The 27,667-nt window shown below is 43.8% G+C and overlaps 1 protein-coding gene across 2 annotated transcripts in view; it reads left to right on the top strand.

Annotated features, from left to right (window-relative positions):
* NFIA (nuclear factor I/A) overlaps window positions 1-27,667 on the top strand; it is a 493,567-nt gene that overhangs the window by 308,413 nt on the left and 157,487 nt on the right. For both annotated transcript variants that reach the window (XM_015415229.1, XM_015415228.1), the window contains exon 4: window positions 16,550-16,624. In XM_015415229.1, the coding sequence (XP_015270715.1) occupies window positions 16,550-16,624 (75 nt within the window). The remainder of the gene's footprint in view (window positions 1-16,549; window positions 16,625-27,667) is intronic.

Here is a 27,667-nt window from a genome sequence, read left to right as displayed (position 1 = left end):
GATCTAAGGAAGTCCCTGAGAGAATAGGAAACAGAAGGGGTTTCAGGAAGACTGGCACTGGTAAGCTGCTCTTGGCACAAGCTGCTGGAGAAATGACAGGTATTCAATAAACATCACTGTGGCTAAGGGAAAGATTTAAAGGAGGCAGGGGCTGGGCAGCAATAAACAAGGAACTGAAACAAATGTGATTATTTCAGCTCTTGATTAGTTTGAATACATAAATAGACCAAAAATTAAAATGGCTTTAAATATATGAGCAAAATGAGAAATGAGCAAGCCATCTCTTCTTACAGTATATTTCAGTAGCAATTTTGTTATATCAAGACCCCGGTCACATGGGAGGATTTGCACCGCAAGAGGGAAGGATCGGGGGCGCATCAAGTGGGCGTGATCACACTGCAATATCTGGGAAGTGTCACGCCCCCGTCCCCGATCCATCCCTGGGAAGTGTCACGCCCCCATCCCCGATCCATCCCTGGGAAGTGTCATGCACCCGCCCCTGATCCATCCCTTCGGCTCGAAAATGCGCATTTAAAAGGTACTAGAGCACCTTCTGGATGATGCGTGGCAACTCCAGGCGTCTGGTCGGGGAAGTGCTGGTAGCCCGTCGCAGCCAGCGCCGTTCCCCATTCCACGCATGCGCACAACCCCATTCCACGCATGCGCACAACCCCATCCCATGCATGCGCACAACCGTGCTACTGCCAGTTTGCTGCGCAACGTGTGATCGGCTGCCAGAACACAGAGCTGCGGGGGCACGTCGGATCGCGCTCCCGTGGTTCTTTTTGCTCCAGCTCTAATTTGCCTCCCTTTGGCAGCGGATCATCCCACTCGTGTGACTGGGACCCAAGTACACTAATATTTAATCCAAGGGGAGTTACTAAGGATTAACGTCAAAATGTGTTTCTGTAGAACATATATACTACATTATAATCAATAGGGTAGTTTGTGGGCACATTTTGCTGCTGCTTGAGATCTGTCACAAAATAATAAGACTGAGCTATTGGTGATGATGGAGCATTGAGATGGACAGATATTTCCAAGGTCTAGCCAAGTTGAGAAGATAACAGCATCCTCATCAAGCCACTGAAATGATTTCAATTATCTCAAAAAAGATTATATTAATCATTACACAATACAACATACCAAAAATGAGCACAGGACAATAAACAGAAACTGTATACTTGATATGCTTTTCCAACATTCAGTGGCACAAAACACAGCATGAAAGTTCTGACTATGTGAGATGAAGGTTATGAGAGGTCGTCTAGTATTTTGTACATAGTTCCTTTAAAGAGTAAAACTTAAGCAGGTTTACTCAGAATCATACTCAGGTCCATTCCACTGGGTTCACTCACAGGAAGATACCCAACTGGGCCAACATAATATGCCATGTCTGTGAGCCATACAAAATGTTGGCAGGCTGATCAGAAATTAACATCTCTCTCTCTCTCTCTCTGTGTGTGTGTGTGTGTGTGTGTGTGTGTGTGTGTGTGTGTGTGAGAGAGAGAGAGAGAGAGAGAGAGAGAGAGAGAGAGAGAGAGAGAGAGAGAATATGCTTGGGTTGTCTGAGATCAATGTTTTCTAACTTGGAACCTTTGCCTGCCAGTTCTAGATGTATTGCAGTTATGCTGTAGTTAGTAGTCCAAGGTAAAATTGGGGAGTTGGAATGCTTGGTGTTGGTGAAAAAAATAACCATTGTGTGTATTTCAGAAACTTGGTGCGATGAGGAAAATCAGTGGGATATTGTGATTCCTGGTTATAAATTATATCAGAAGGATGGGGGGAAAGGGTTGGAGGTGGGGTGGCTCTATATGTCAGAGAGGGTATATAGTCCAGTAAGATTGAGAGGGAAAGAGAATTGGATTTACTCCTGGAAATGCTATGGGTTGAAATAGTGGGCCCAAAAGGAAGCTTAACACTGGGAGTTTGTTATCGCCCACCAGATCAAAAGATAGAGGAGGATTATAAAATGATGAATGAATTAAAGATAGCAGCTAGAAGAAATAGTGTCATAATAGGTGATTTTAACTACCCATACATTGATTGGGTCAATATGTGTTCAAGTCGGGGAAAAGAGACTGAGTTTCTAGACACTCTCAATGATTGTGCTATGGAGCAGATGGACACAGAACCTACCGGGGAGAGGTGATCCTGGATTTGGTCCTAAGTAATACCCAAGAGCTGGTGAGAGATGTAAAAGTGATTGCACCACTTGGGAACAGTGACCATAATGTTATTGAGTTCAACATTTGTATAAATAGGGAGTTGCCCAAAAAGATTGACACAACCACTTTTAACTTTTAAAGGAGTAACAACTTTGATATGAGGGGACATGTGAGGAAGAAACTGAAAGGAAAAGTAGAAAGGTTCAAAGCCATTGTGGAAGCTTAGAGACTATTTAAAACTACAATCCGAGAAGCTCAGAAAATATATATACCACAGGTTAGGTTTCCCTTGCTCAAAATCCAGTTGAATCTGACTCTAGGGATGCGGTGCTCATCTCCGTTTCCAAGCCGAAGAGCCAGCGCTGTCCAAAGACGTTTCCGTGCTCATGTGGCCGGCACGACTAGATGCCAAGGCACGCAGAATACTCAAGGCTGCAGTGGCTCAAGTGGTTACAATGCTGAACTGCAGACCAGAAGGTCGGTGATTCAGCAGTTGAAGATCCGAGTGCCGCATAACAGAGTGAGCTCCGATCTCTGGTCCCAGCTACTGCCCACCTAGCAGTTTGAAAGCAAGAAATTACAAGTAGATAAATAGGTACCACTTTGGTGGGAAGGTAACATACCGCAGGTTAGGAAAGGCACAAATAGGTATAGAAAAAAGCCTGCATGCTTAACAAAGTAATGGAAGCTGTAAAAGGTAAGAAGGATTCCTTTAAGCTGTGGAAAGCTAGTGAGATTGATAAAAGGGAACACAGGCTGTAGCAAATAAAATGCAAGTCTGTGGTCAGGCAGGCAAAAAGGGAATATGAGGAGCATATAGCAAAAAACATAAAGACCAACAATAAAACTTTCTTCAAATACATTAGATGCAGGAAATCAGCCAGGGAGGCAGTGGGGCCCTTGGATGACCAAGTGGTAAAAGGACTACTGAAGGATGATAGGGAAATTCTGAAAGAACTCAAATGTGAACTTGTGGATCTCCTGCCAAAAATATGTAATCTTTCATTAAATTCTGCCTCCATTCCTGAGGACTGGAATGCAGCTAATGTCGCTCCCATCTTTAAAAAGGGTTCCAGAGGAGATCCGGGAAATTACAGGCCAGTCAGTCTGACGTCGATACCGGGTAGGTTGGTGGAAACTGTTATTAAGGACAGAATTTGTAGGCACATTGATGAACAAAAACTATTGAGGCAGACTCAGCATGGGTTCTGTAAGGGAAGATCTTGTCTCACTAACCTGTTAGTTTCTTTGAGGGAGTGAACAAACAATGTGGACAAGAGGGACCCAATAGATGTTGTTTACCTTGACTTCCAGAAAGCTTTTGATAAAGTTCCTCATCAAAGGCTCCTAAGTAAGCTCAATAGTCATGGGATAAAAGGACAAGTCCTCTTGTGGATCAAAAACTGGCTAATTATCTATCTATCCATCTATCCATCTAGTATTGCTCATACAGCTATCACCTTATGCAGAAATTAGAACCAAAGACCTCACTCAGTATTATTGCACCTATGAATTTTTCCACTGAGAGAGTGACACGATCATTGGTATCCTATAGTAGCCATGACACCTGGGCTCACACATTTAGCAGTTCCATATCTTTAAGTAAAGGGTTGACTAAATTAGCCCTCAACTCATCGAATATAGGGCACTCCATAATAATATATTCAATGGTTTTGATTGTATGATATGAACATCTGTATGTTCTATTAGAGTTTAATACTTTATTATATCTGCCCTCTACAACTGCTGAGGGAAGAACGTTCAGTCTTGCCAAAGTAAAAGCTCTTCTTAGTTTTTGGGACTGTCAATTGATAAAAATATTTCAGCAGTTGCATCAGGAGGGCAATTTCCAAATGAAGTGTCGAACATACCCTGCATGCCCTAATAGATGTACTTGTAACATCCAATTTCCTTACAGATTTTTTAATTTGTCGTCTGATGTCTTTAGTTTCTATATTTTTAATCATATCATTTCTTATTCCTAAGCATTTCATTTTCTTTTCCAATAGTTGATCCCATTGGTTGTAATGTGTATCTGCCTGGATAAGCCCAAGTAGAGATCCTCCCTCAGACTTTAAAGAAAAATGGTTTAATCCAAGCCCTAGCTTCCATCAATAATTTGCCTAGTTCCACTCTCAGTGCAATGCCTGAGATACATCTAGGAATAGCCAATAAGCATCAGAAAAAGTCATACTGGATGGAATCCATTTTTACAGAAGCGGTTTGAATCAAGATTTCTGCACCATACAAGAATTGATTTAGAACCTTAGCATTAAATACCTTTAAGGCCAAGGGGACAGATTGGCCTCCTGATGAGTAGAAGTATTTTATAATTGTCTTCCCTACCCTCAAAGCTGTGTTCCTTGTTAATCCAAGTGTGTTTTCCATGTAAGAAATGCTTCAAAGTGGATTCCCAGATATTTAAATTGATTGACCTGTTCCATAGGTTGGCCTGCTATGTCCCATTTGAAGATTTTTCCCTTTTTCCTTTTGATGAATACTATGACTTGTATTTCACCACATTGATGGACAAGCCTTCATGATAACAGTAGAGCTCAAAAATTTTTATCAGCTTGCAGAGGCCCACTATTGATCTAGACATTATCACTGCATCATCAGTGTATACAAGGATTGGAACTTTGTGCTTGGATAAATGTGGAAGATGACATGCTTCCTTCAGGATACAGGGTCTGAGGTCATTTATATATAAATTGAACAGGGGTGCAAGTAAACATCCTTGCTTGACTCCTTTGTCTAGGATGAAAGGCTCCGATAGCTGTCCTAACTCCCCGCATCTAACCCGGGTGGAGGGATGGTTATAGTGCTGTTGAATTAAATAAAGGAGATGTGGTTCAATGCCATATTTCTTCAGCTTTTCCCATAGCCAGGGTCTAGAGATAGTATCAAACACTGATTTTAGGTCCATGAAGGCAGTTGCCAACATACCTTCTCCAGAACTCGTGTATTTATCAACCAAGAATTATGGCAATGGGTTATGGCAATGGTCGATGGCACTTGCTCATTTTCTAAAACCAGCCAGTTCCTTCCCCAAAATATTGTTTCCTTCAACCCAAGATTCCAGCTTTTCAAGAAGCATTGCAACATAAAGTTTTCCTATAGTGGATAGCAAGCTTACTGGGCAGTATTTCATCGGGTCTGTCGGGTCCCCCTTTTTATATATTGGAACAATTATTGCACTGCACCAGACTTCCAGCATATTTCCCGTCTTGTTTATTTCAGTGAAAAAGGCAGCAAAAATCTGTGCCCACCAGTCTGGGTCAATTTTGAATAGTTCTGCTAGTTAATTGGCTAATTAATAGGAAACAGAGAGTGAGTATAAATGGGCCATTTTCTCAGTGGAGGGTGGTAAGCAGTGGGATACCACAGGGATCAGTACAGTGGGAGGGCTTCTAGTGTCCTGGCCCCACTGCTGGACCTCCTGATGGCATCTGGTATTTTTGGTCACTGTGTGACAGAGTGTTGGACTGGATTGGGCCATTGGCCTGATCCAACATTGGCTTCTCTTATGTTCTTAAATGGAATTCTGTGGAGAGCATCAGTTAATAAATGACAGTTGGGAACTGAGAGTTGAAGAAGAGACAGTTTAGCACTGACAGAGGACTGGGAAGGAAGGAAAGTGGAGTGAGCGGATCACAGAAGATCCCCATTCAAGCCAAAAAAGCACAGAGCTTCTACTGAAGAGAAGTAACCTGTGCCCAGTGAAAAGGAGATAGCTCTAACAAGAGGATTGATCCCTTGATCTGTATATGAAGAAGGATTTTGGGAACTTGGTTGTACATTCCTGCCTTCTAAACATGAAGTGTCAGTGGAACTTAGAAACCTATGCCTGCAAGTTAAAGCAGAAATGGAAAAGAAAGCCTCTCTCCTCAAAGTTTCAAAGGCCTTGTTGAAAAGCAAAAACACTTGTTGGCAAAATATTATCTGGATTTAGTGTGATTACAAAGTTACCTCTGTTTTTGTTATCGGTTCACCTCATACATCCTACTCCTGATTCCACCTGACCTTTTGCCCTCCAAATTAAATAAAATATTTTGTTTATTTTGAACTTTCAATAGCCTCTTGTGTGTCGTTACAGGAGTAGAATCTTAGCAGGTCATTTTGTCTCTTTCCTCAAGTCCCTGGGTTGGGTCGTAATCAAAATATATAATAACTTGACAGGGTGGGACAGCCGTAGACCCAACAAATACGAAGAAAATAGATGTAGGGGCTGCCCAGCAAGAAAAAAATATGAAACAAAGATGAAATTTTGTGTGTGAGGGAGAGAAGAGGGCAAGATGGCCAAAGTGCTAAATTCATTTTATCTGCTATTTCAGAAAAAAATGCAAAGAAAAACAGGAGATTCCTAATTTTCTCATTTCAAGTGTATGAATTATTTATATTTACCATGTGTGTAACATTTTATCCAGTGCCCTGTGAAACAAAGAATTTTGTCAAAGATGTTATAAAGATTTTAGGTTGCATGTTTAACTTTGTTAATACTTCTGAACAAACATGTTTAGGACTAGGCTCCATGCAAAGTAACATACTTCTCTGTAGAAGAGTAGCTATAATATTGGCAAGCATTTTAAAAAACATCTCTGTTCAGTGAGAGGTTTGCAAGAATTTCTAAAAAGACTATAAAGAAACCAAGATCCCAGTAATTTTGTATGGTGTGAAATGTTAACAAAACTTTCATTATTACACTCTATTAAGCCAGGACCAGGAAACAATTTCTAATCAACACTCTGATCTGAGCAGGCTTTTGTATTAGGCCTAAGATCTTGTGTTCTCTATTCACACATGCTCACTTCCAGCTGTTGTCATTGAAATCCCACATAATCTCCCCAGGTCAAAGGGCAGTCATCCATGACTGCCGCAGTTAAAAGGTTATGCTGATTTCTGTTGTCAAATATTGGTCTTTTCTTCTCTCAGCCACTTGTATTCTGCCTTTTTCAACAAGAAGGGTCCAGCCTAGAATTGTATTACATGACTTTAAAGTCTTAAAGGTGTCCCTCCATTGTACTCATGTGTTATGCCTCACATAGTCTAATTCATTCTGTTATACTATGCAAAGAGTTTTCTGTTGGATCTTAAAAAGTGTAAAAAAGGTGGATGTGCAAACAAGCTTCAGATAACATAGACATGTAAACCCAACAGCCTTGTCGTTATTTTAAAAAGTAAATGTCTAATATGCCTGGGTAATAAAGCACCCATGGTTAGTTGTTGGTGCCAGACAGAACAAAAACTAAAAGTAACTGTTGCCAAACATGGGGGTTTCAAGAGAAATGGGGTTTTTAAAATGTAGCATCCATGCGTTTCAGTGATAAAAACATACCTAATTGTTGAAAAGGAATAGAATAAGTCACATTTTAATTTTTTTTAATTTTAATAAAATGTTTAGATACTTGTACAATAAGTTAGAATTTAAATTAATTTTTAAAACCACACATTACTTGTCAAAATTTTGGAATATATACATTTGCTTTTAATAAAGTTGCAAGGACAACTATAATTCTCAGCAGGCTCACTATCACATTCACCTGAAATTATGTGAGGAAATAGCAGGAATTCCATGCTACTATGTGCAGTGTTCTCAGACTAACAATCCAATGCTAGGCCGTTACAACTTTCTATTAAATTAGAGATGTAACTTGTCTCAGAATTGCTCTGTAAATTAAGCATAGGACCAGCTGAAATTGTTTTTGGGTTTCCACAGTTTAAATTTTATTTATTTATTTATTTAACATTCGATTTAATACCCCGCTCGAATCCCTTGGCTAGGGATCTCTGAGCGGCTTACAGATTTTTAGTGGTGCTAGTCACCATTTTTCCCTGACTAGGGCCACAATGTGTAGGGGATGGGACAACCTACCAGCACCCCCCTATGGTGGTCGTTGTTGTTCTTCTTCCATCGGCTTGGCTCGGCTCGGCTCGAGTCTCTGGCTGGCGGGTGTTCTTTCCGGCGTTCGGTGGTGGCCTTTTTCTCTTTCCTCTTGAGGCGCGCGACTCCGCTTGCTTCCGGCCCGGCCACGTCCTTTCCGGCTCTGCAGGGCTGGTGCTGGGCGTCTGTGCACGCTCCTTCTTTCCTCAACGGCAGCCTCGGTGTATTCTTTCCTGGCCACCAGGGATCGCTCGATGCGCTTCCTCGATCGCGCCCGTCTGCCGCCGCTACGCCACGCCACCGCGCTGTTCGCCGTCTCGAGTCGGCACTCGCCGCCGCCATCATTGCCGCCGCCGCCACCACCGTCTTTCCAACCACCATACAGGGTGCCCCCCCCATCTAAGGTTGGGTACCCATTTATCTACTTGCAATTAAGTTGCTTTCGAAACTGCTGGGTGGGCGGGAGCTGGGACGAAGGTCGAGAGCTCACCTCGACCACGGTGGTACTCGAACAGCCATAGTGGCTGTTCGAATGATGTTACAAGGCAGGCATTTAACTGCCTGCGCCACCGCTCCCTTTAAGCATAGTGAATTACAATTCTAGTCTCCTCTGAAGTATTTGTTATTTTTGTTTCTAGTTCAGAAAGAAAATTTCCTCCATCATAGCTCTGATGATAACTGTCATATAAGCAAGTTAAATAAAGATTTTGACCTATATCCAAATAAGCAGGGAGCAATGATTTCCACCCACTGTAGTTCCCTAGTATGATTTTTCTTAGGGCACTTGAGTTAACGGAATGATTTGATAAAAACTGTTATGTTATAGAATTACACAGAAGACAAAATTCAGATTCCAAATTGTTAATTTGTTATATAAAATAGGTATTTAGTTTTCATGTTTTGTTTGCTTTTAGTTGTCTAATACAATAATCAATAGTATGCGTTTTATAGTTTATTCATATTATTGTCCATTTATTCTTGTTTGTTTCCACTTGTAAAGACCAGGCGCATCTTTAAGATAAACCTAACAAACAAAACGTATGCCCTGACCTGGATAGCCCAGGCAAGCCCAATCTCATCAGATCTCGGAAGCGAAGCGATGTATGCGAGATCTCCAGAGAATACCAGGGCCGGGATGCCAGAGGCAGGCTCTGAATGTCCTCTGTGCCCCAGTAGGAGTCGCCAGAGGTTGCCATGACTTCCAGGCATACACAGACACACACAATTGCAAAAAAATACAACCCCCCCACAACCCTTATCTGCGGGTTTTGCAAAGCATCACATGAATGCAATGTGACTGGTGTATTTCATAGCCAGAGATATGTAGTGGTGGTCTAGCATCTGGAAGTGTGTGTGTGTGTGTTAAGTGCTGTCAAGTTGCTTCCAACTTATTTATTTAATTAAATTTCTATACTGCCCTCTCTGCAAAGCGGACTCAGAGCAGTGTACAACAATCTAACATAAAATAATATTAAAACAATCTGATATACAAGTAATACAATCATAAAATCAGAAACCTACATGGCACCACAATAGAAATTAATCCCCATAAGCATTGATGTGGGGAGAAGGAGAGTGAAGAGGCAACTGATAGATCAGTTGCTGATAAAAATACGCTGCTGTCCTCAACCATATGCTTGGTGGAACATCTGCCTTTCAGGCCCTACAGATTTGTAACAAGTCCCGCAGGGCCCTGATGTTATTTGACAGAGAGTTCCACCAAGTTGGAGCCAGGACCCAGAAGGCCCTTGGCTCTGGTTGATGCTCTTTGGGCCAGGGCCTTCCAGTAGATATTGTTCTCCTGAGTGTTAACATTCTCCAGGGAACATACCAGGTGAGGCAGTTCCCTGAAGGTACATTGGTCCCAGACCATTTAGGACTTTGAAGGTCAAGACCAAAACCTCGAACCTAACCTAGTACTCAAAATATAGATGTTAAATAACATCTGGGAGAGGATAGCCCCCTGAGAGACCCTGCATGCCATGGGGTATTGAGAGGAGACCCTCTCTCCCAATGCCACCCTCTGCCCCAACCATGGAGAAATGAGACAACCCACTTCAGTGCTGTCTCGTGTACTCCAGTGGTTCAGCAGATCATGCTGAACTATATCAAACACCACTGTCAAGTCAAGCAATAACAGCAGTGCCAGCCTACCTCAATCCAACTGTCTGCGAAAATTGTCCATGAGGGTGACCAGCACAGTCTCCATCCCATGACCACAGTGGAAGCCAGACTGGGTTTAGTGCTGATGTATCCTCCAGGAAGCTTTGGAGCCGCTCAGCTGCCGCTCTCTCACTTACCTTACCCAAGAACGAAAGATTCAAAACTGGGCGATAATTGGAAAGATCAGAAGGATCTGACAGTGGTTTCTTCAAGAGTGGTATTACCATAGCCGCTTTTATGGCAACCCTATGAATTAATGTTCTCCAAAATGTGCTGTTCTGGACAGCCTTGCTCAAATCTTGCAAACTGAGGGCTGTGGGTTCCTTGACTGAGTAAATCCATCTCATGTTGTGTCTTCCTCTTTTCCTGCTGCCTTCAACTTTTCTTGCATGAGAAATTAACACGATGGTTCAATAGCTGCTATAGTCTTTTTCCCCCCCCCCAGAACTGGAATGTAATCTGGAAGATCCATATTCAAATCCCCAGTCTGCCACAAAAGTTCATTGGGTGACCTTGGGCCAATCAATCTCTGTCTCCCAGACTAATCTACTTCGCAGTGTTGTTCTGAGGATAAAATAGAATGGGAGAGAATGATTATGTAAGTTGCTTTTGGTCTCCATTGGTGAGAAAAGCAGAGTCCAAATAAATAAGATCCATTCCAACTTGCACATGAAAGCATATAGCTAATACCTGACTTATTGGTAAGAGAATCAAAAAGCTTTTCCTTTTTTTTTTTGTATTTTTGCATTTGTGTCTGTGTGTGCATGCATGCGCCCATTCCTGGAAGTCATAGCGACCTATGGCAACTCCTACTGGGGCATGGAGGGATATTCAGAGAAGTGGTTTGATAGCCTGCCTCTGGCCTCCCAACCCTGGTATTCTTTGGCAGTCTCCCATCTAAATAGTTACCAGGGTTGGCCCTGCTTCGCTTCCGAGATCTGACAAGATTGGGCTTGTCTGGGCTATCCAGGTAAGAGCGAGAATCAAAAACCATTTCAGTGATTCTGTCAAAGTGTCCCTGTAACTACTGTCATAGACACTTATTTTGTAAGTATTATTAAAAGTAAGTTGCTTGGCATTGTTTGTGAAACAGAGGATTATCTAGGCAGAGGATAAAACCACGAGGAATCAAGTTGCAGTTAGAATAGGGAAGGCTTTTCTTTCTAATCGGGCATTTGGTTAAGATAATAGGCTTGGGGTTCTAATTGATCATTACTATTTTAAGATGTCACTATATAGTGGGATACTTTACATGTCTAGGCTCTTGTAACAGATTTCAGTGCTGTGATTACCTTGTAATTCAGAAAAGCAATATTAGCATACTGTGCAATTAACATTGAAAAATCCCAATGTAATACTCATACATAAATATTATGTGTGTATTATTAAAAAGGTGCATAATTGGAAAATATGCACAGTAATGATTGTCAAAAATAGAGGTTGTACTGTCAGTAACATCTGAAATTTACTTACTCTTCAGTGAAAATCATGTGTGCATTTGACATCTCAGGAAAGGACTGTTTTCATATTTTTGAATGTCACTTATTTTTATGCTGGTATACATGTGCTAGAGAAAGTGTAAAACAGCTGTGGAAAGCATACAAAAATCAATAGTTGTACACATTCACTTGAAGAGAATGTGCACAATGACTATGGAGAATGTTCATAACTACTGGCATTTTGCACACTTTCCATGGTTATTCTACATGTTCTACAGTGATGCACATTGCTTTGAACATGTGCAAGGCTAACATTCCATAACGATTGCAAAAGAAATGCCTCTCCTGAGGCTGGGAGCACACTCATGGTTTACACTGGGGTGTAATTATAAAGTGAAAATATAGTTCACAGCAGTAAGAGCAATATTGATTTCCATGGATCAGTACTGTGCTGGAAATTTATTTAGGAGCTCAGAGCTCTGACCTTTAGGTCCCTGGGTATCTTTCTGTCTAGGGACTATACCCTCCTCCTGATCTTAGTATTTGTTGCTGTTGAATTTGCATACATGAAAAGTGGAAGTGAAAAGAATGCTGGCAGATTCATGATTCTAGCCAGTGTCAAGGGGGTGCCAAAATGTACTTCCAGCATGGCATTATTTATTGGAAGATCAGCTTCAGTTATGTCAACTGAATGAAGAAGGTATATACACTGTTTTCACCTTTTCACAGTTATAGATATGCAATTGATAGTGTTTGGTATCTCAATAAATTGTTTAATACTTGCAGCTCAGCATTGTGTGTGTGTGTGTGTGTATGCATGTATCTCCATGTATGTGTTAAAGGATGTACTATAAAATATACAACATAATAAGAGTAGCAGTTCAGTAGCAATAGTAATCTTTTGTGGTGCTATGGGTAAATACAGTGAAATCAAACAATCTAATAGACAGATTACTACATCTGGGCATATGGAGCTCTTACATTCAACTTTGTGTTTGTATGTGTGTTAGATCTGGCGACCTTAATTAGGACAACCTTAAAAGGTATGCCACTTATCCTATGGAGAAGAACATCTTTACAGTTCTTTTAATAATCCCTTTATCCTCAGATTTCTTTGACCCTGATTTCAAAAGCAATAGGTCATGCTGGCCTATCAGCTGCAGCCTTCTAATTGAAATCCTGATACAGTTGGTATATAGTGTAGTATCTGGTACAGAGGAATTGCTCGTACCTAATATACAGTCTGAGGGTTTCTTGTTTTGTAATTGATTACACCCAGAAAATTAAATTACTATTTGGTGATAGACATGTTTTCGTAGAAAAAGGGAAATAATATTATGAGAAGTGTAATAACATTTTGATATAAAATATCCGTTACATAAATGAAACAGACAGGCAATAATATGCCTGTCCTTTAGGGGGAAAAATCAGAGGATTAAAATTAAAGCTTTCTTATGCAAAGCTTTCTTTTTTCTCTTGAAAAGCTCGTTTTCAATATTTTTTTCATTTGTGAAAATCATTCATTTTCAAGATTTTTTAACAGCTACTATTTTAAGATTTCCCTAATGTAACCTCAGAAAATGAAGAGTACATCTTTAAATCTTGTTTTGTTTGAATGAATGAGTAGATAATCCTGATCAGATGTTTCTTTCAAGAATAATGTTTAAAACGATTATAGAACTTAGCTGTCCCATCTGATTCCTAGGTACAGTATTTTAATTTCAATTGTTAAGTCGTTAGGGTCATCCGAGGTAACTCTATTAAACTGGCTTCTTTTGTTTCTGATTTCTAGCTGAAATACCTTAATATATACAAAACTCCCAGTTACTGCTAACTTCCTTAAACTCTTAACCATATATCTCCTTACCTAAACAAACATTAATGATAAGTAAAATCAATATATCTAATTTTAAATGCAGAAAAATCTGAAATCTTATATATAAGATATATATATATATATAGTTAATCCCCTCTTAAAAATAGAAGCAGCACATATACCACCATGCCCCAAAGGCCCTCGTGAACGTGGCACCCCAACCCTGTTTGGGCAGCAAGCATACTTTAGCTCGCCTGCGGAGCCAAATGAACCCACATCAGCTTCAGATGGCCCTACGGGATCCTATGCGCCCTGGTGGCTCATTAGATGAGTTAGTCAAGGACTGGCATGGCTGACTCTCGACTGCCATCGATGAGATCACCCCCCCAATGCCCTCTGTGCCCTCGCTCTAAGCAGGCTCCATAGTTTACTGAGGAGCTGCGGCTGATGAAACGAGGGCTCAGATGCCTAGAGAGACGGCGGTGGTGCGCTCGCGATGAAGCAACAAGAGCATCCTATAGGATGTTTATGAGATCCTATGAGATGGCAGTCAAAGCCACAAAGAGGGAGTTTTACGCGGCCACGATTGCGTCTGCTAGCTCACACCCAGCACAATTGTTTAGAACTCTTCAGTCATTAACAGAGCTGCCTCAGGGCAGACCAAATGCTAGGGAATTGGATATCGGCTGTGAGGCTTTTGTGAGCTACTTTGCAGATAAAGTCTTGCTGCTCCACCACGATCTCCCCACCACAGTTGAGACAGTGAGTGAACTCTAGGCCCCATGCACGTCTTCTGGTTCTATTCTGGATTATTTCAATCTGCTCAGCCTTGAGGAAGTTGACAAATTGCTTGCAACGGTATGCCCAACCAAATGCAGCCTTGACCCGTGCCCTTCATGGCTTATAAAAGCTGGCCGTGAGTTGTTGCAAGGTGCCCTCAGGGATATTATCAACAAATCTTTGCAGAGGGACTGTTCCCGGGGGCACTCAAGGAAGCGATGGTCCACTCTCTCCTGAAAAAAACCATCTTTGCACTGGCTGCCAATAGCATACTGGATTCATTTCAAGGTGCTGGTGTTGACCTTTATAGCCCTATATGGTCAGGGACCTGCCTTCCTGAGGAACCGCCTTTCCCCGTATGTGCCCCAGAGAGCACTGAGGTCGGGGACCCAACATCGCCTGACTGTCCCTGGCCCGAAAGACGCCAGATTGGCCACTACGAAGGCTAGGGCGTTTTCAGTGGCAGTTCCACACTGGTGGAAAGAGCTTCCAGAGGATATCAAGGCCCTGTGGGACCTTCTACAGTTCCGCAGGGCTTGTAAAATGGAGCTCTTCCACCAGGCCTTCAATTAGGAGCCGCCACTGACGAATGAACCATCATAGATTGAGCAAAAGAACCATCATAAATTGAACAGGCCACAGCCCTATATTACTACGTTGGACATGGCTTTATCGGACTATGTAGATATCTGTAGATCACTGCCATCGGTATATATTAGCACCTTATGTAATTGTCTTTTAATTGTGAGTCGTTACTGTATTTATTGGTTCTGTTGCATTTTAACTGTGTAAGCTGCCATGAGCCAGTGCTGCACCGGCAAGGCGGGATATAAATTGAAATAAATAAATAAATAATAGCTTTAAGAAACAGGCATCCTTTCAGTTGCCATTGTGTGGGTTGTTATGTAACCACAGCAGTATTGTGATTTACCCAGGCCCAACTACTTGTACTGTTCAACAGCAGCCACTGCATGAAATCCGATATGGTTTGATTCCCCATTCTGCCATGGAAGCTCATAGGATGACCTTGGGCCAGTTAATCGTTCTCCTTTTCCAGTTCTGTATAGCCCTACCACTCAAGAGGATGGTTGAGCTCCATCCAAGCTTAATAGATTAATATTTCAAAATAAAGGGAGAAGAAAGTTATCAAATTGAAAAGTGGAGCAGCACTCTTGGCAGCAGGTCAAAGAAAAGGGGACCAGGAAGCTGCAGTGATGGAAGGTGAGCTGATTGGCATCACTGGGAATGCTGCTCCTGCGGCAGAAACAAAGAAAGTCATCACAAGGAAGGGAAAGATCAAGCTGTGGGAAAAACAGCTCCCCCCACCCAAGGTTTTGGGTGATGGAACCATGATGATCCCCCACCACCAGAATGGGGCTCCCAGCCATCAGAGGAAAGAACCACTGGAGTTTACACCCCCATGCCCAAGGCTTTGGGAAGTGGGGAGGGAATGGCGGGAAGCAAGTCTGAAGAGCTCCCAAAGACTTCAAAGGAGGGCACAAGGCTTGAAGAGCTCAAGGAACTGGGCCTACATTCCCCTGCCCAGCGCAACAAAGGGAAGGTAACCAAGAATACCGGAGCTGGCAAAGGGAAGTCAGCAGTACACCATGGGAAAGACCTTTGGTCAATGTGCCCACCTGTTGAGACAGGCTCCAGGAGGTGCATTCACCCCAACACCAGGGATGGCCGACAGGTCTCAGGGGCATTCGAATAGCTACCCCTTCACCTGCTCAGCTTTTCAAGTTGTTAACTTCTCTCCCTTTTTTGAAATATTGATCTATTAAGCTTGGACAGAGCTCAAGCATCCTACTGAGTGGTAGGGCTATACAGAACTGGAGGGTTAGCCTGAGATCTCTCCAATAGGAGCCACACAAAAATTTGCATATCCCTATCTGAATGAGCAGATGCGTGACCTAACCGGTTCTGGATGACTTTGCCCCCACTGAGGAGAAGGTAAGAACCAATGTTTCACTCTTCAGGTAAGAACCAATGTTTCATTCTTTGCCTAATTTACCTTATGTGGTTGTTGTGAGAATAAAATGGAGGAGAAGAGCATGATGTAAGATACTTTGAGCCCCCGTTGTAGAAAGGCAGGGTATAAATGAAGTAAATAAATAATAAATGGAGGTGAAGATGGGGCAGGTAAAAGGTGGGTTGGTGGGGGAGAAAAGGAAGCTGGAAAAGGGAAAAGGCTGTGAAGTATTTCAGGGAAGGTAAACAAGAAACAGTTATCAATCTATTTTAGAATACTGCCATTCAGTATTAAGAGTAATGATTTCTCTCATTTTCTTCTGTTTTGCAGGACATTTGGGCTTCCAAGACAGTTTTGTCACATCAGGTGTTTTCAGTGTGACTGAGCTAGTAAGGGTCTCACAAAGTAAGTAATGTTCTTTATTATTTAAGAATATTTTATTTGATAATAAAATGTAATAAAAAAGAATATTTTATTTGATGGATTTTTCTTTGTTTTCTCTACACACATTGAACCTTTATACCACATTTGGAAACCTACATTTTAAATCAATTTCCACTTATCATAAATAGCTGAATATTTTTGGAATGTTAATTAATTTCCACTTATCATAAATAGCTGAATATTGTTGCAATGTTAATTAAATAAATAAAATAAATTATATATTATACTTAAAGTAATAAAATCAGAGACTCTCATATTTGATTTAGGCCCTGTATTCAAATTCATCTTTCAAGTTTGGTTTAATAAAAATGGGCTTCTTACTAATTTCATTGCATCTACAAAAGAAGTAAAACAAGGCTCTGTTTTGGCTCCCTTGTTATTTACTTTTTATATCCATTATATGATTAGTACCTTAAGTAGGGTTGATAGTCATCCTCCTACCCTAGCTAATTGGAAGACTTCTGCCTTACTTTATGTCGACGATATGGTTTTGCTATCTAGAACTCTTGTTGGCCTCCGAAGGGCATTGCATTTAGCCATTATTGCAATATGAACCACCTAGCAATTAATTACCAAAATACTAAAATTATGTATTTTGGAAAGAAACCTAAAGCTAGGGCTTGGAGCATTAATGGTCACAGAACTGAGCAGGTAATGAGTTTTAAATACTTGAGTGTGATGATCCAATCTTCTGGGGCGAAAAAGGCCCATCACAAGTATATGGCCAGTATAGGTAAAAAATCAGTACGGGCTGTTTTAAGATTCTTCTATACCATTGGCAGGCAATATATTCCAGCAGCCCTTAAATTGTATCACTCTAAAATTTTTTCGCTCTTCCAACTTATCTATGGGACATCTTCAAGTTTTGCCCCATTAAAAGGAATACTATTGAAATTTTTAAGAGTAGTATTTTGATTCCCCAGCTGGGTATCAAATGTAAGCCTGTGTCTAGATTCTGGCATGACTAGAATAGAGGTAAGCCTCACATCTATTAATCTATGGTTTAAGCTAAACCATTAATGGACATTGAACAGCAAGGAAACATTAACAGAATTTCAAATTTTCTGGCCCCAAAGAACACTAGATATGTTGTAAGTTCAGCAGTATATCTATTGCTGTTAGAGATCCTGTCCCACTGTAGGGCTTTCTCTATGGCAAGATGGAATAGTCTCCCCTATGCGGTTGTGGAGGGCCATTATAGAAATATCCCAATAGCAGAAAGGGTTTGCCCATGTGGAGGTGGGAAGGTTGAGACAAATGGGCATATTTTGCTTCACTGCCATTTCTACCAGGAAACTCACGCTAAGATTATTGCACTGTTGCTCAGAAGGTATTCCATCTGCTCCAAATCTGAAATTATGAGGATGTTTCTTTCAGATGCAAATCCTCAACTTACACTCTCTTGTACCAGATTTTTGCAACAGTTTGTAGAATTCACAGGGAATGAACACAGAATGCAGTTGAACCATAAAATTTAGACATTTAGACCTTTCTCATTGTTTTCTTTATGTAAAATGTTCATAAATTGGGAGGTGCTCTGGAATAAGATATAAATAGCCAGCCTTGGTCCACTTGCTAAACCTAAAATGCTGCTTTAGCTCTGATAGTCCAAGGTACCCCTCAGGCCATTACATAATTTCCATGGGTCCAGTGTAGACATTTAACATGAGCCCTCTCTCCTGCATGATCAAAACCCATAATACAATCTCATGATTCATGGAAGAATACCTTTGTTGGTCTTAAAGGTGCCACTAGACTCTAAATATGTTCTACTTTATATTTTATTTTTGAAATTACGTAAATGGACCAACTTTATAATAAGGGGTTGTATACTTGACCATGCCCCCTAAAAGTGCACCCACTTCTCCCCCCCTCCTTCCATTTATGTTTTGACCCTGGCTACCATTAGCCAACTCCAGCTAAAGTAAATCTATTAGATCAAGCTTCCAAATGATTTCATGTCTGGTAAATGTTTTCAGATGAAGTTTGTGTGTTTTCAGAATTAGACCACTGATTTTCATCAGACTTTTAAAAACATGTGAACACATGACTGCCTTATTCTGAATGAGACCCCTGGAAAGTCAACATTATCTACTTAGACTGGCAGTGGCTCTCCAGGATCTGAGGCAGAAGTCTTACATATCACCTTCTGGCAGATCCTTTAACTGAAGAGGCCAGGGGTTGAACCTGGGATCCCTGGCATGCCAAGCAGATTCTCTACCACTGAGCCACAACCCCTCTCCATTACAACCCCCATAGAGCCTATATGTACATCTACATTGGCATGCATATTCATATTGTACAAGAATGATTATTGTTACACCATCAGATTGAATACATTTTACAGTATCAGTTCATTCACAAATACAGGATCAGGGGAGAATCTTACAATGAGTTCCATGGTGATTTTCTCTGTCTTTTATAGTGCAAAGCTGCTGCTGGAGGTTTTAGACTGAGCAGAGAACTGACAGGCCAGGAAGGGGTTATTAACCTCATAACAGTGCATGTTGTTTCTGTGTGTAAGTGGTGTAAAAATATAATAAACTTTCCTTACCTACAGTTTATCCACTAAAAGTCTCCTTTCCCAGCTTTTTTTCTTTCCTGTGGGGTAAGAGAGAGACAAGGACCTATATCTTTTACTCCTTTTTGAGAAAGTCATCTGTGGGAAATTTTAAGTAGACTAATAGATAACAAAGTATTAAACCTTTCCCTCCTATGGGTTCTCCACTCAGTCTGAAGCTTGGTTCATTTCTTCTCACTGCCTACAACTGCTATATGTAGAGGCAGCATCAGCATACCCTGAGGTGCGGCAGCTGCTAGGGCTCAAGGTTTCTGGCAGGACCCACTGCTGCCAGCACCCCTGCCCACTCACTTGCTAGCGCTCCACCACCCATGTTCCCTGCAGTATAGGGTTTCCAGGTCCCCTCACCGTCGCAGCGGCAGGGGGGTTTAGGGGTGTTCCAGGGTTGGGCAGGATGGTGTTGGGCAACATCCCAATGCGATGACATCACCTGGAAGTGACATCCTCATGTAGGCACTGTTGTGTGAGACACTGATTTTTGGCCCAAAACTCTATGGTATTTTGGCTTCAAAACCATAGAGTTTGCCCAAAATCCAGAGTGTCACATGCAACATCACTGACATGATTATGTCACTTCCAGACAACATCATCATATCAGGGACATTGCCTGACGATGTCCCTATTTGTGGGTGGGGTTTCCCCACCAGCCAGCTGGCCAGCAGCTGATCACATCCCCCAAAAGCAGGGGAACATTGGCTGGCAATGCTACTGCAGTCCCTGCTCCACACACTGCCTAGTGACACTGGGGAAAAGTCTACCAGCAGCTGGGAGTGCAAGTGGGAGTGCTTGAGAGCAGACAAGAGAAGGACACACAAACAGTTGGGAGGCAATCAGGTGGGTGGAAGGGTAGGAGGCATGATGGGGGGAGGGGGCCCTGGGAACTCTCTGCCCAAAGGGCCTTAAAACCCAGAACTCACTCTGGCTCTGTGTGTTGTTAAGCCCCCAGTAAATACAGTGACAGAACACATGAAAGTTCTACCTTTTATGACTATCATGGTTTTATACATTCCATTGCCTGAGTTGTATGGAATTCTGTTTTTCTGAAGCCATTTCTTTTGACTTTTAAACAATGCTAAGGGCCTCCATCTGAATGACAAGCTGTAGGATGATCATCACCAGCTTGTCAATATTAATTAACAGTGAATTAGGAGTACTGTCACCACCCCCTTTTATTGATCAGAGATGCCTTGATATTTTACTATGACATAACCCAGGCTGACCAATGAGACATGGACACCATTGACCTAAGGACTTAGTGACAAATTTAGTGAAATTATAATGCTGCCATTTTTAGGACCATGTCATGCTGTACCATGGTGTTTGTTTCTCAAGAAGATTGACAGCGTAAGCCATTGTTCCAATCAGGGCCGGCTCGCTCACTAGGTGAGCTAGATGCTTGCCTAGAGCGCAGGGCCATCATGGAGGCACTGGACTGCCGCCATAAGCCCCCCACCCCCACCAAAAGCTCGCGCTGCGCGCCCTGGCCAATGCCACCTCTTTGCCTGTCCCCCCACATAACTTTTTGGATGCATGCTGCTTCAGCAAGCCCCTTCGCTGCCCCTAGAGCAGCAGAAAGGCGCTCTTTAAAGTGTAACGGCCCGCAGCGCCTCCTGCACCACCGGGAAATGGCCGCAAAAAGTTCCCCTGCCTCCCCCAGGCCCCGCAATGCGCCCCTGACCTCCACGCAGCCTCCCCTTTCCCCGCTCTCCCCTGTGGAGGCGGAGGGCCGACAAGAGAGCAGCGTGGGAGGGGTTCCGGGAAGGGGAGCTGCGCTTTGGAGAGGCACCGACACCCCTCAGTTGGATATCAGCTCAGCCGCAGAGAGGAGATGATGGTCTGTCTCGGGGGGTGGGGGGCCGCCGCCATTCTCTAGCTGCTGCTACCCTGGCTAATGGAATGGGACAGGTGGGCAGGGGCAGCTTCGCGGGGAAGGAGTTCACTGGCCGGTCAGAGGGACGGAGGCGACAGGGTCGCAGCCCTCAAGCAGACAGCCCTGGCCTGTGGAAGTCTGCCTCCTTGAGGCAGCCAAAAAGAAACGCCAGCCTCTCACTGGAAAGATCGCCGGGAGAGACGAAGGGAACTCTGAACTGGGCTGGGAGCTCCAGCTGGAAGGGACATAGTGAGGAGTCTCTCTGGGGGCCATGGCTGCTGCTGCCACTGCCGGACTCCTGGGAGATGGTGCCCACCCCCTACCTCCCTGGGCAGATAGGGTGTGCCGTTGCGGAGGAGCGGAGCAGGCTCCTGCCAGCCACTTGCATGGCTGCAATCTAGATGACTGCAGTCAGGATGGGGGGCAGGGCATAGGATTTTTTTAAAAATGAACCCCAAAGAACCGGAGGGTGTGGCCCTCTGTGGAACAACAGATGGCGCTCGCTCGGGAGTCCTGGGTCAGTTGCTGTTTTCAACGGGAGGAGCAGAAATGCCCGGTTCAGGGTCCCTAAAGTGTGCTGAGCACAGGCGTCTGTCTCAAGGCACAGCTGCGCAACATGTTCCATAGTTGAAGGGGGCACATCCTCAGGGACGCTTAATCCAGGGGAAGGGACCCCACAGCCCCCTGAGTCCGCCTGTTAATCTGGCAGTTTCCAACCAATTCCCTCTCCTCATTTCACTCTGGCGGATACATTTGTCACCCAGGGCACGAGAGAAACCCACTCCGCACGTTAGTCTGCAAAGAGACTGTAGTGGGGGGGGGGGTCGTAGTTGCTCCACTTTATGCTAAGGCATTACCTTCATTAATCTATCTGTTATTAATTTTATGATCTTTAGTGTGCGCCGTAACGGGGAGAATTGTTTCCTTTTTTTTTCTTAGTCACAACGCAATCTTCCGCGAAATTACTCTATTCTCCCTCTGAGGTGGATGCCATCTTGTGGGTGATTCCCAACCATCTCTTAGGGAGGCAGGAACTTCAAACTGTTTCCTGTTTCCTGTGGAGGGAGTCACCCTCAACTCAGTTTTCTTCCTGCCTCAGTAGGGAGAGCAGTGAAAATTTGGCTTTGCCTTTACTTTCACTATTCTGTGCCTTTTACCTCAGTTTTCCTGTTTTATTCCTTCCAACTTCTCTCAACCTTCTTCTTCGTCGTTTCTATACAAAAAAAGAAGACGAAGAAGAAGCCTTCTTTCTATTTAACCCCCCCCTTTTGTTTCTTGCTGTAAGACTCCTCTCCCAAAGCGGCTATGGCACGCAGGGGAGATACCGACGGTTTTCTCTCCTCGGGGGAAATGGATAGAGAGGAGAGCCGTAAGGATCGCGCAGAGCGAAAAAGAGTCCCGGATGGGAAAGCGTGAACGGTGGAATCACACGGCACAGCCAAGCGCACCAAAAGCTCCCATACGCTCCAGGAGTCTCCTAATATGGCGGCGTCCATTTTGTTAGCCACTAATGAGCGGCAGAGCCCGATGCCGGACAGGGAGCGACCCAAGACTGAGTGTCTTAGTGGGTCCGACCAAGCAGCGAGTACTCTAAATGAGGCTGCCCAGGGAGATGACGGAGAAGGAGAAGGAGCCATTCAAACAGGTACCGCGGCTGATGCCGGATCCGCTCCCTTATCCCCTAGAGTTATGTCCTATTTCAGAAGAGCCATGAGGCAAGAGATTGCCCGCTTTTGTAACTCAGGAGGGCACTCTAGCCGGTCAAGGTCTCCGTCATCCTCCCCTTCCCCCCCCCCCACGCAAAGGAAAAAAGACCCGGCCCACCAAGGCTGCCAAAAAGGGCCTTTCTAAACTAAACCGCCCTGCTGACCCTCATAAGGGAGAGGGAGAGGAAAGTTCTAATGCCTCTAGTTACAGAGAAGAGGGAGAGTTTAGCTCTAATGCTGAGGAAGAGGATCCTATCCCTATTCCTCCCGAGCAGTCCTTTAGATTTTTTAAAACAGAGGACTTTCACTACTTACTGTCTAAGACAGTCTCGGCCCTTAAGATTCAAAATTTGCAAAAGACCAAAAATAAAGGCTCTGAGCATCAGGAGCTATATGAGGGGTCTGAGGTTATAGATGAATTCTTTCCCCCAGATGACCTTTCTGAAAGGGCCTTTCCTTTCCCAGATTTTTACATGCGAAAAGTAAAAGCTGAATGGTCAAAGCCATTTTCTAATAAAACCACCCCTGGGCTACTTAAGAGGCTTTACCCAGTAACTTCATCTGCTGCTGTTGATGCACCAGTGGCAGCTCTTCAGTAATCAGGCCTGCTGTCAGAGGATGGGCAGGGCAGCCTGAGAAATAGTATGGACAAGAGGTCTGATACTACGCTAAAGAGATCCCATGAGGCTTCATCTATGGCAATTAAGGTCTCTGCTGCCGCATCCACGGTGTCCACAGCCTCTATTGTCTGGATGAGAAAGTTAATTCAAATGCTACCAGAAAATGATACACGTCTAATGGAAGGCGCTAACAGAGTCCCGAAGGCTCTTTCCTTTACAGCAGACGCCACCTTAGACACCATGGTGCTGTCCTCTAGGGCCATGGCATCTTCTGCAGTTGCTAGACGCTTAGTCTGGCTGAGATCCTGGCAGGCGGATTTTCAATCCAAAGCCATTGTGTCTGGTTATCCCTTTCAGGGAGACAAATTATTTGGAGACTCCCTAGAGAAAATATTAGTGGAAACCTGTGACAAAAAGAAATCTCTCCCAAAATTTGTCCGCACTGGGGATAAGAGACAGTCCTCTTTTCCATCCACAGCCTCTATCTCCTCCTTTGCACCCCGACCATACCATCCTGTGACCAAATTTAGACAGGACAATAGACGGCCATCGTGGGGAAACAAACAGTCCTTTCGGCGCGGAGGCTTCAACAATAGGTTTCAAAGACCTTATGGCAACAGACGAGAAAGAGGGGAGACAGAACCAAAAGTCCCTAAAGGGTGACTGTCCAACGCCCCCGGTGGGAGGACGTCTTCTACTCTTCAGTCAAGAGTGGACCGACTCTCATCCGGACTCCTGGACAAGGGAGCTTGTTCAGGAAGGCTACAAAATAGAACTTTTGTCAATTCCACCCAATCGATTTCTAGTTTCTCCCAGTCACAAAAATCCTGTAAAACGCCAAAGAACAGAGTTGGCCATCAATCATCTGCTACATATACAAGCCATAGAAGTTGTTCCACAGGCCGAACGAGGGGATGGAGTTTACTCTATTTTCTTCACGGTCCCGAAGAAAAATGGGGACTGGAGATCTATTCTAGATTTGAAATTCTTAAACAAATTTGTTCACACTTTCGCATGGAAACCCTTCGATCCATCGCAGAATCTCTAAAACCTCAAGAATTTCTCTCTTCTATAGATCTGACGGAGGCATATCTTCATGTCCCTATGTTCCCCCATCATCGCAGGTTCCTTCGCTTTTGTGTGGACAGGGAACATTTCCAATTTCGGGCTCTTCCCTTCGGCCTAGCCTCGCCCCCCCCCCCGCATGTCTTTACCAAGATCCTCATCCACATGATCGTATGCCTTCAGGAACAAGGGATCCACATCCATCCCTACCTAGACGACGTGCTTGTCCGCTCCCCATCCAGGCTGCAATCTCAGCGGGACACAGAACTGACGATTCAGTGTCTACAACACTTTGGGTTCCTGATAAACACTCAAAAGAGCTCACTGATACCAACCCAACATCTGGAACATCTAGGTATGGTGATAGATACCAAACAATCAAAACTATTTCTTCCTCAGACGAAGGCAAAGAAAATACAGAATCTGGCCAGACAAATAATACAAGCAAGGTCCTCGTCTCTATCTACCCTAACAAAGATGATGGGACTTATGGTGGCAACGTTCGACTCCCTGCATTGGGGTTGCCTTCATTCAAGGCAACTGCAACTGTTTCTTCGACCATTCCAACGCTCTGTGGCTCTCAAGATGGACTTGTTCCTGAGAGTAACGCTACAGGTGAAGTCCAGTCTCAGGTGGTGGACAGTAACACACAACACCACGCAAGGCAAGACGTTCTGGATTCCAGACAGAATCCAAATATTTACGGACGCCAGTCTGATGGGCTGGGGCGCCACGATGTCCCACACTTCGGTTCAGGGGACGTGGTCAGAGTTGGAACAGCGGATGCCAATCAACCTGTTGGAGCTACGAGCCATTCAGTTAGCTCTCCTTCAGTTTGCTCCTCACATCAAGGGGCTGCTGAACTGGGCAGAAACCAATCTGGCTTCCATAAAAGCGGAACATGTATGAGGAGTGATCAATCTTCAGGCGGACTGGCTGAGTCAGACGCTACAAGAAGGTGAATGGTCACTTCACGCGAAGGTCTTCCAGATGATAACATCCAAGTGAGGAACTCCTCAGGTACACATGTTCGCCATACACTCCAACACCAAACTACCACGTTTCTACACCAGGTATTTCCACCCAAAGGCAAAAGAGACAGATGCGCTTCTTTCTCCTTGGCCTCAGGGTCTTCTATATGCGTTTCCTCCTCTGCCAGTGTTACCCAGACTTCTTCACAAAATAAGAATTCTGAAATCGGAAATTATAGTGATTGCACCGTATTGGCCATGCCGCCCGTGGTTCACAACACTTCAAGAGGTGTCAGTGTCTCGTCCCATCAGACTACCAGTTTCAGACGATTTGTTGATGCAGGATCCGATTTGCCATCCAGACCTGGGATGGTTCTGCTTGACCACTTGGAAGTTGAGAGGTCCAGGTTCTCCAAACTAGGTTATGAGGAGTCGGTGATCGACACCATTTTGGCATGAAGAAGGAAATCCACTTCACGTATTTATAACTTTACCTGGAAAGCCTTTGTACGTTGGGCACGTCGCAAGAACGTCGATCCTTTACGTCCGTCCATCACCTCCCTTCTAAATTTCCTGCAAGACGGAAGGAATAGTGGACTTAAAGCATCTACCTTGAAAAGACAGATGGCAGCGTTGGCTTCGGTTCTTCCACACGCACACAGAGTCCCGGTGTCTAGACATCCTCACATTGTACGTTTCATTCGAGGAGCATCTTCAAAAGACTCACCACAATCTCACAGATTTCCAACCTGGAGACTTAACACGGTTCTTACAGCACTTACCAAACACCCCTTCAAACCGGTGAAGGACATTCCTCTCAAGTTTTTGCGCATGAAGACGTTATTCTTGGTCGCCATCACTTCGGCCAGAAGAATCTCGGAATTGGGCGCCCTGTCTGTTGCCAAGGAACTCTGTACCTTCCATAAGGATAAAGTGGTACTGAGGACAGATCCAACCTTCCGTCCAAAAGTTTGCACCAAGTTTCATAGGTCACAAGAAATATGTCTTCCATCCTTTTGCCCTCAGCCGAAACATCCGAGGGAGAGGATTTGGCATATGCTGGACATCAGGAGAACGCTTAAGTGTTACCTTATCAGAACAGCCACGCTCCGGAAAACGGAAGCTATGTTCGTTAACATTTCTCCTCCACATACAGGGAAAAAGATGTCAAACTCAGCTATCAGTACCACAATCAAAAACTGCATCACGGAAGCGTACAGAAGCCTGAACCAACCGGTACCAGTTGGGAACACCGCCCATTCTCTTAGAAGTGCGGCAACTAACGCTGCATTCGCCAATAGGGCCTCAGTGAAGGAAGTCTGTAAGGCCGCTACCTGGTCCTCCTTATCAACCTTTATTAGGCATTATAAGATAAATGTGTTTGATTCTGTCGATGCGGCATTTGGGAGACGGGTCCTACAATCTATCCTGTCTCTCCATGATAACCCTCCCTCCCAAACTTAGGGACACTGCTCGGGGAGGTCCCACAAGATGGCCTCCACCTCAGAGGGAGAACGACCATTGGTTACTCACCATGAAGGGTCCTTCTCCTCTGAGGCTTGGAGGACATCTTGGCCCTCCCGGGTCGTCATACTTTCTTCTGGCGTATATAATTCTTCTGTTACCTGACTTTCTACGTTTTTTCATACAGTTTAATTCCTTTGTTGATACTGTTGTTGAGTTTTTCCTCACTGTTTAGCTTCTCATACAGCTTTCGGAGTCACAAAACTGAGTTGAGAGTGACTCCCACCACAGGAAACAGGAAACAGTTTGAAGTTCCTGCCTCCCTAAGAGATGGTTGGGAATCACCCACAAGATGTCCTCCAAGCCTCAGAGGAGAAGGACCATTCACGGTGAGTAACCAATGGTCGGTCTCAGTGTCTCCATTGGAAGCTTGGGAGGGGGACGCCACAAGGTAGCCACGCCTAGTGTGCAAAAAAACCTCGGGCCAGCCTTTGTTCCAATACATACATGAAGCTGTCCTGCCTTTTTAGGACTTTTATTTCAATGTATGGTACCTATCATGTTCATTCTTTAAAAAAAATATGGATCACTGAACTGTCTGGGGATCCTTCTATGCATAAGAAAGCCATATAACAAAATTTGAGTCCAGTGATACCTTTAAGACTATATCCATATGTTCATGGTGCAATCCTAAACAGAGTTATATCCCCACTGATTTCAGCGAACT

This window comes from Gekko japonicus, unplaced genomic scaffold, assembly GCF_001447785.1.
Source record: "Gekko japonicus isolate JY-2015 unplaced genomic scaffold, Gekko_japonicus_V1.1 scaffold199, whole genome shotgun sequence".
Lineage (NCBI taxonomy): Eukaryota > Metazoa > Chordata > Lepidosauria > Squamata > Gekkonidae > Gekko > Gekko japonicus.
Note: the sequence above shows the minus strand (reverse complement) of the source record. Positions and strands in the feature narration are given on the sequence as shown.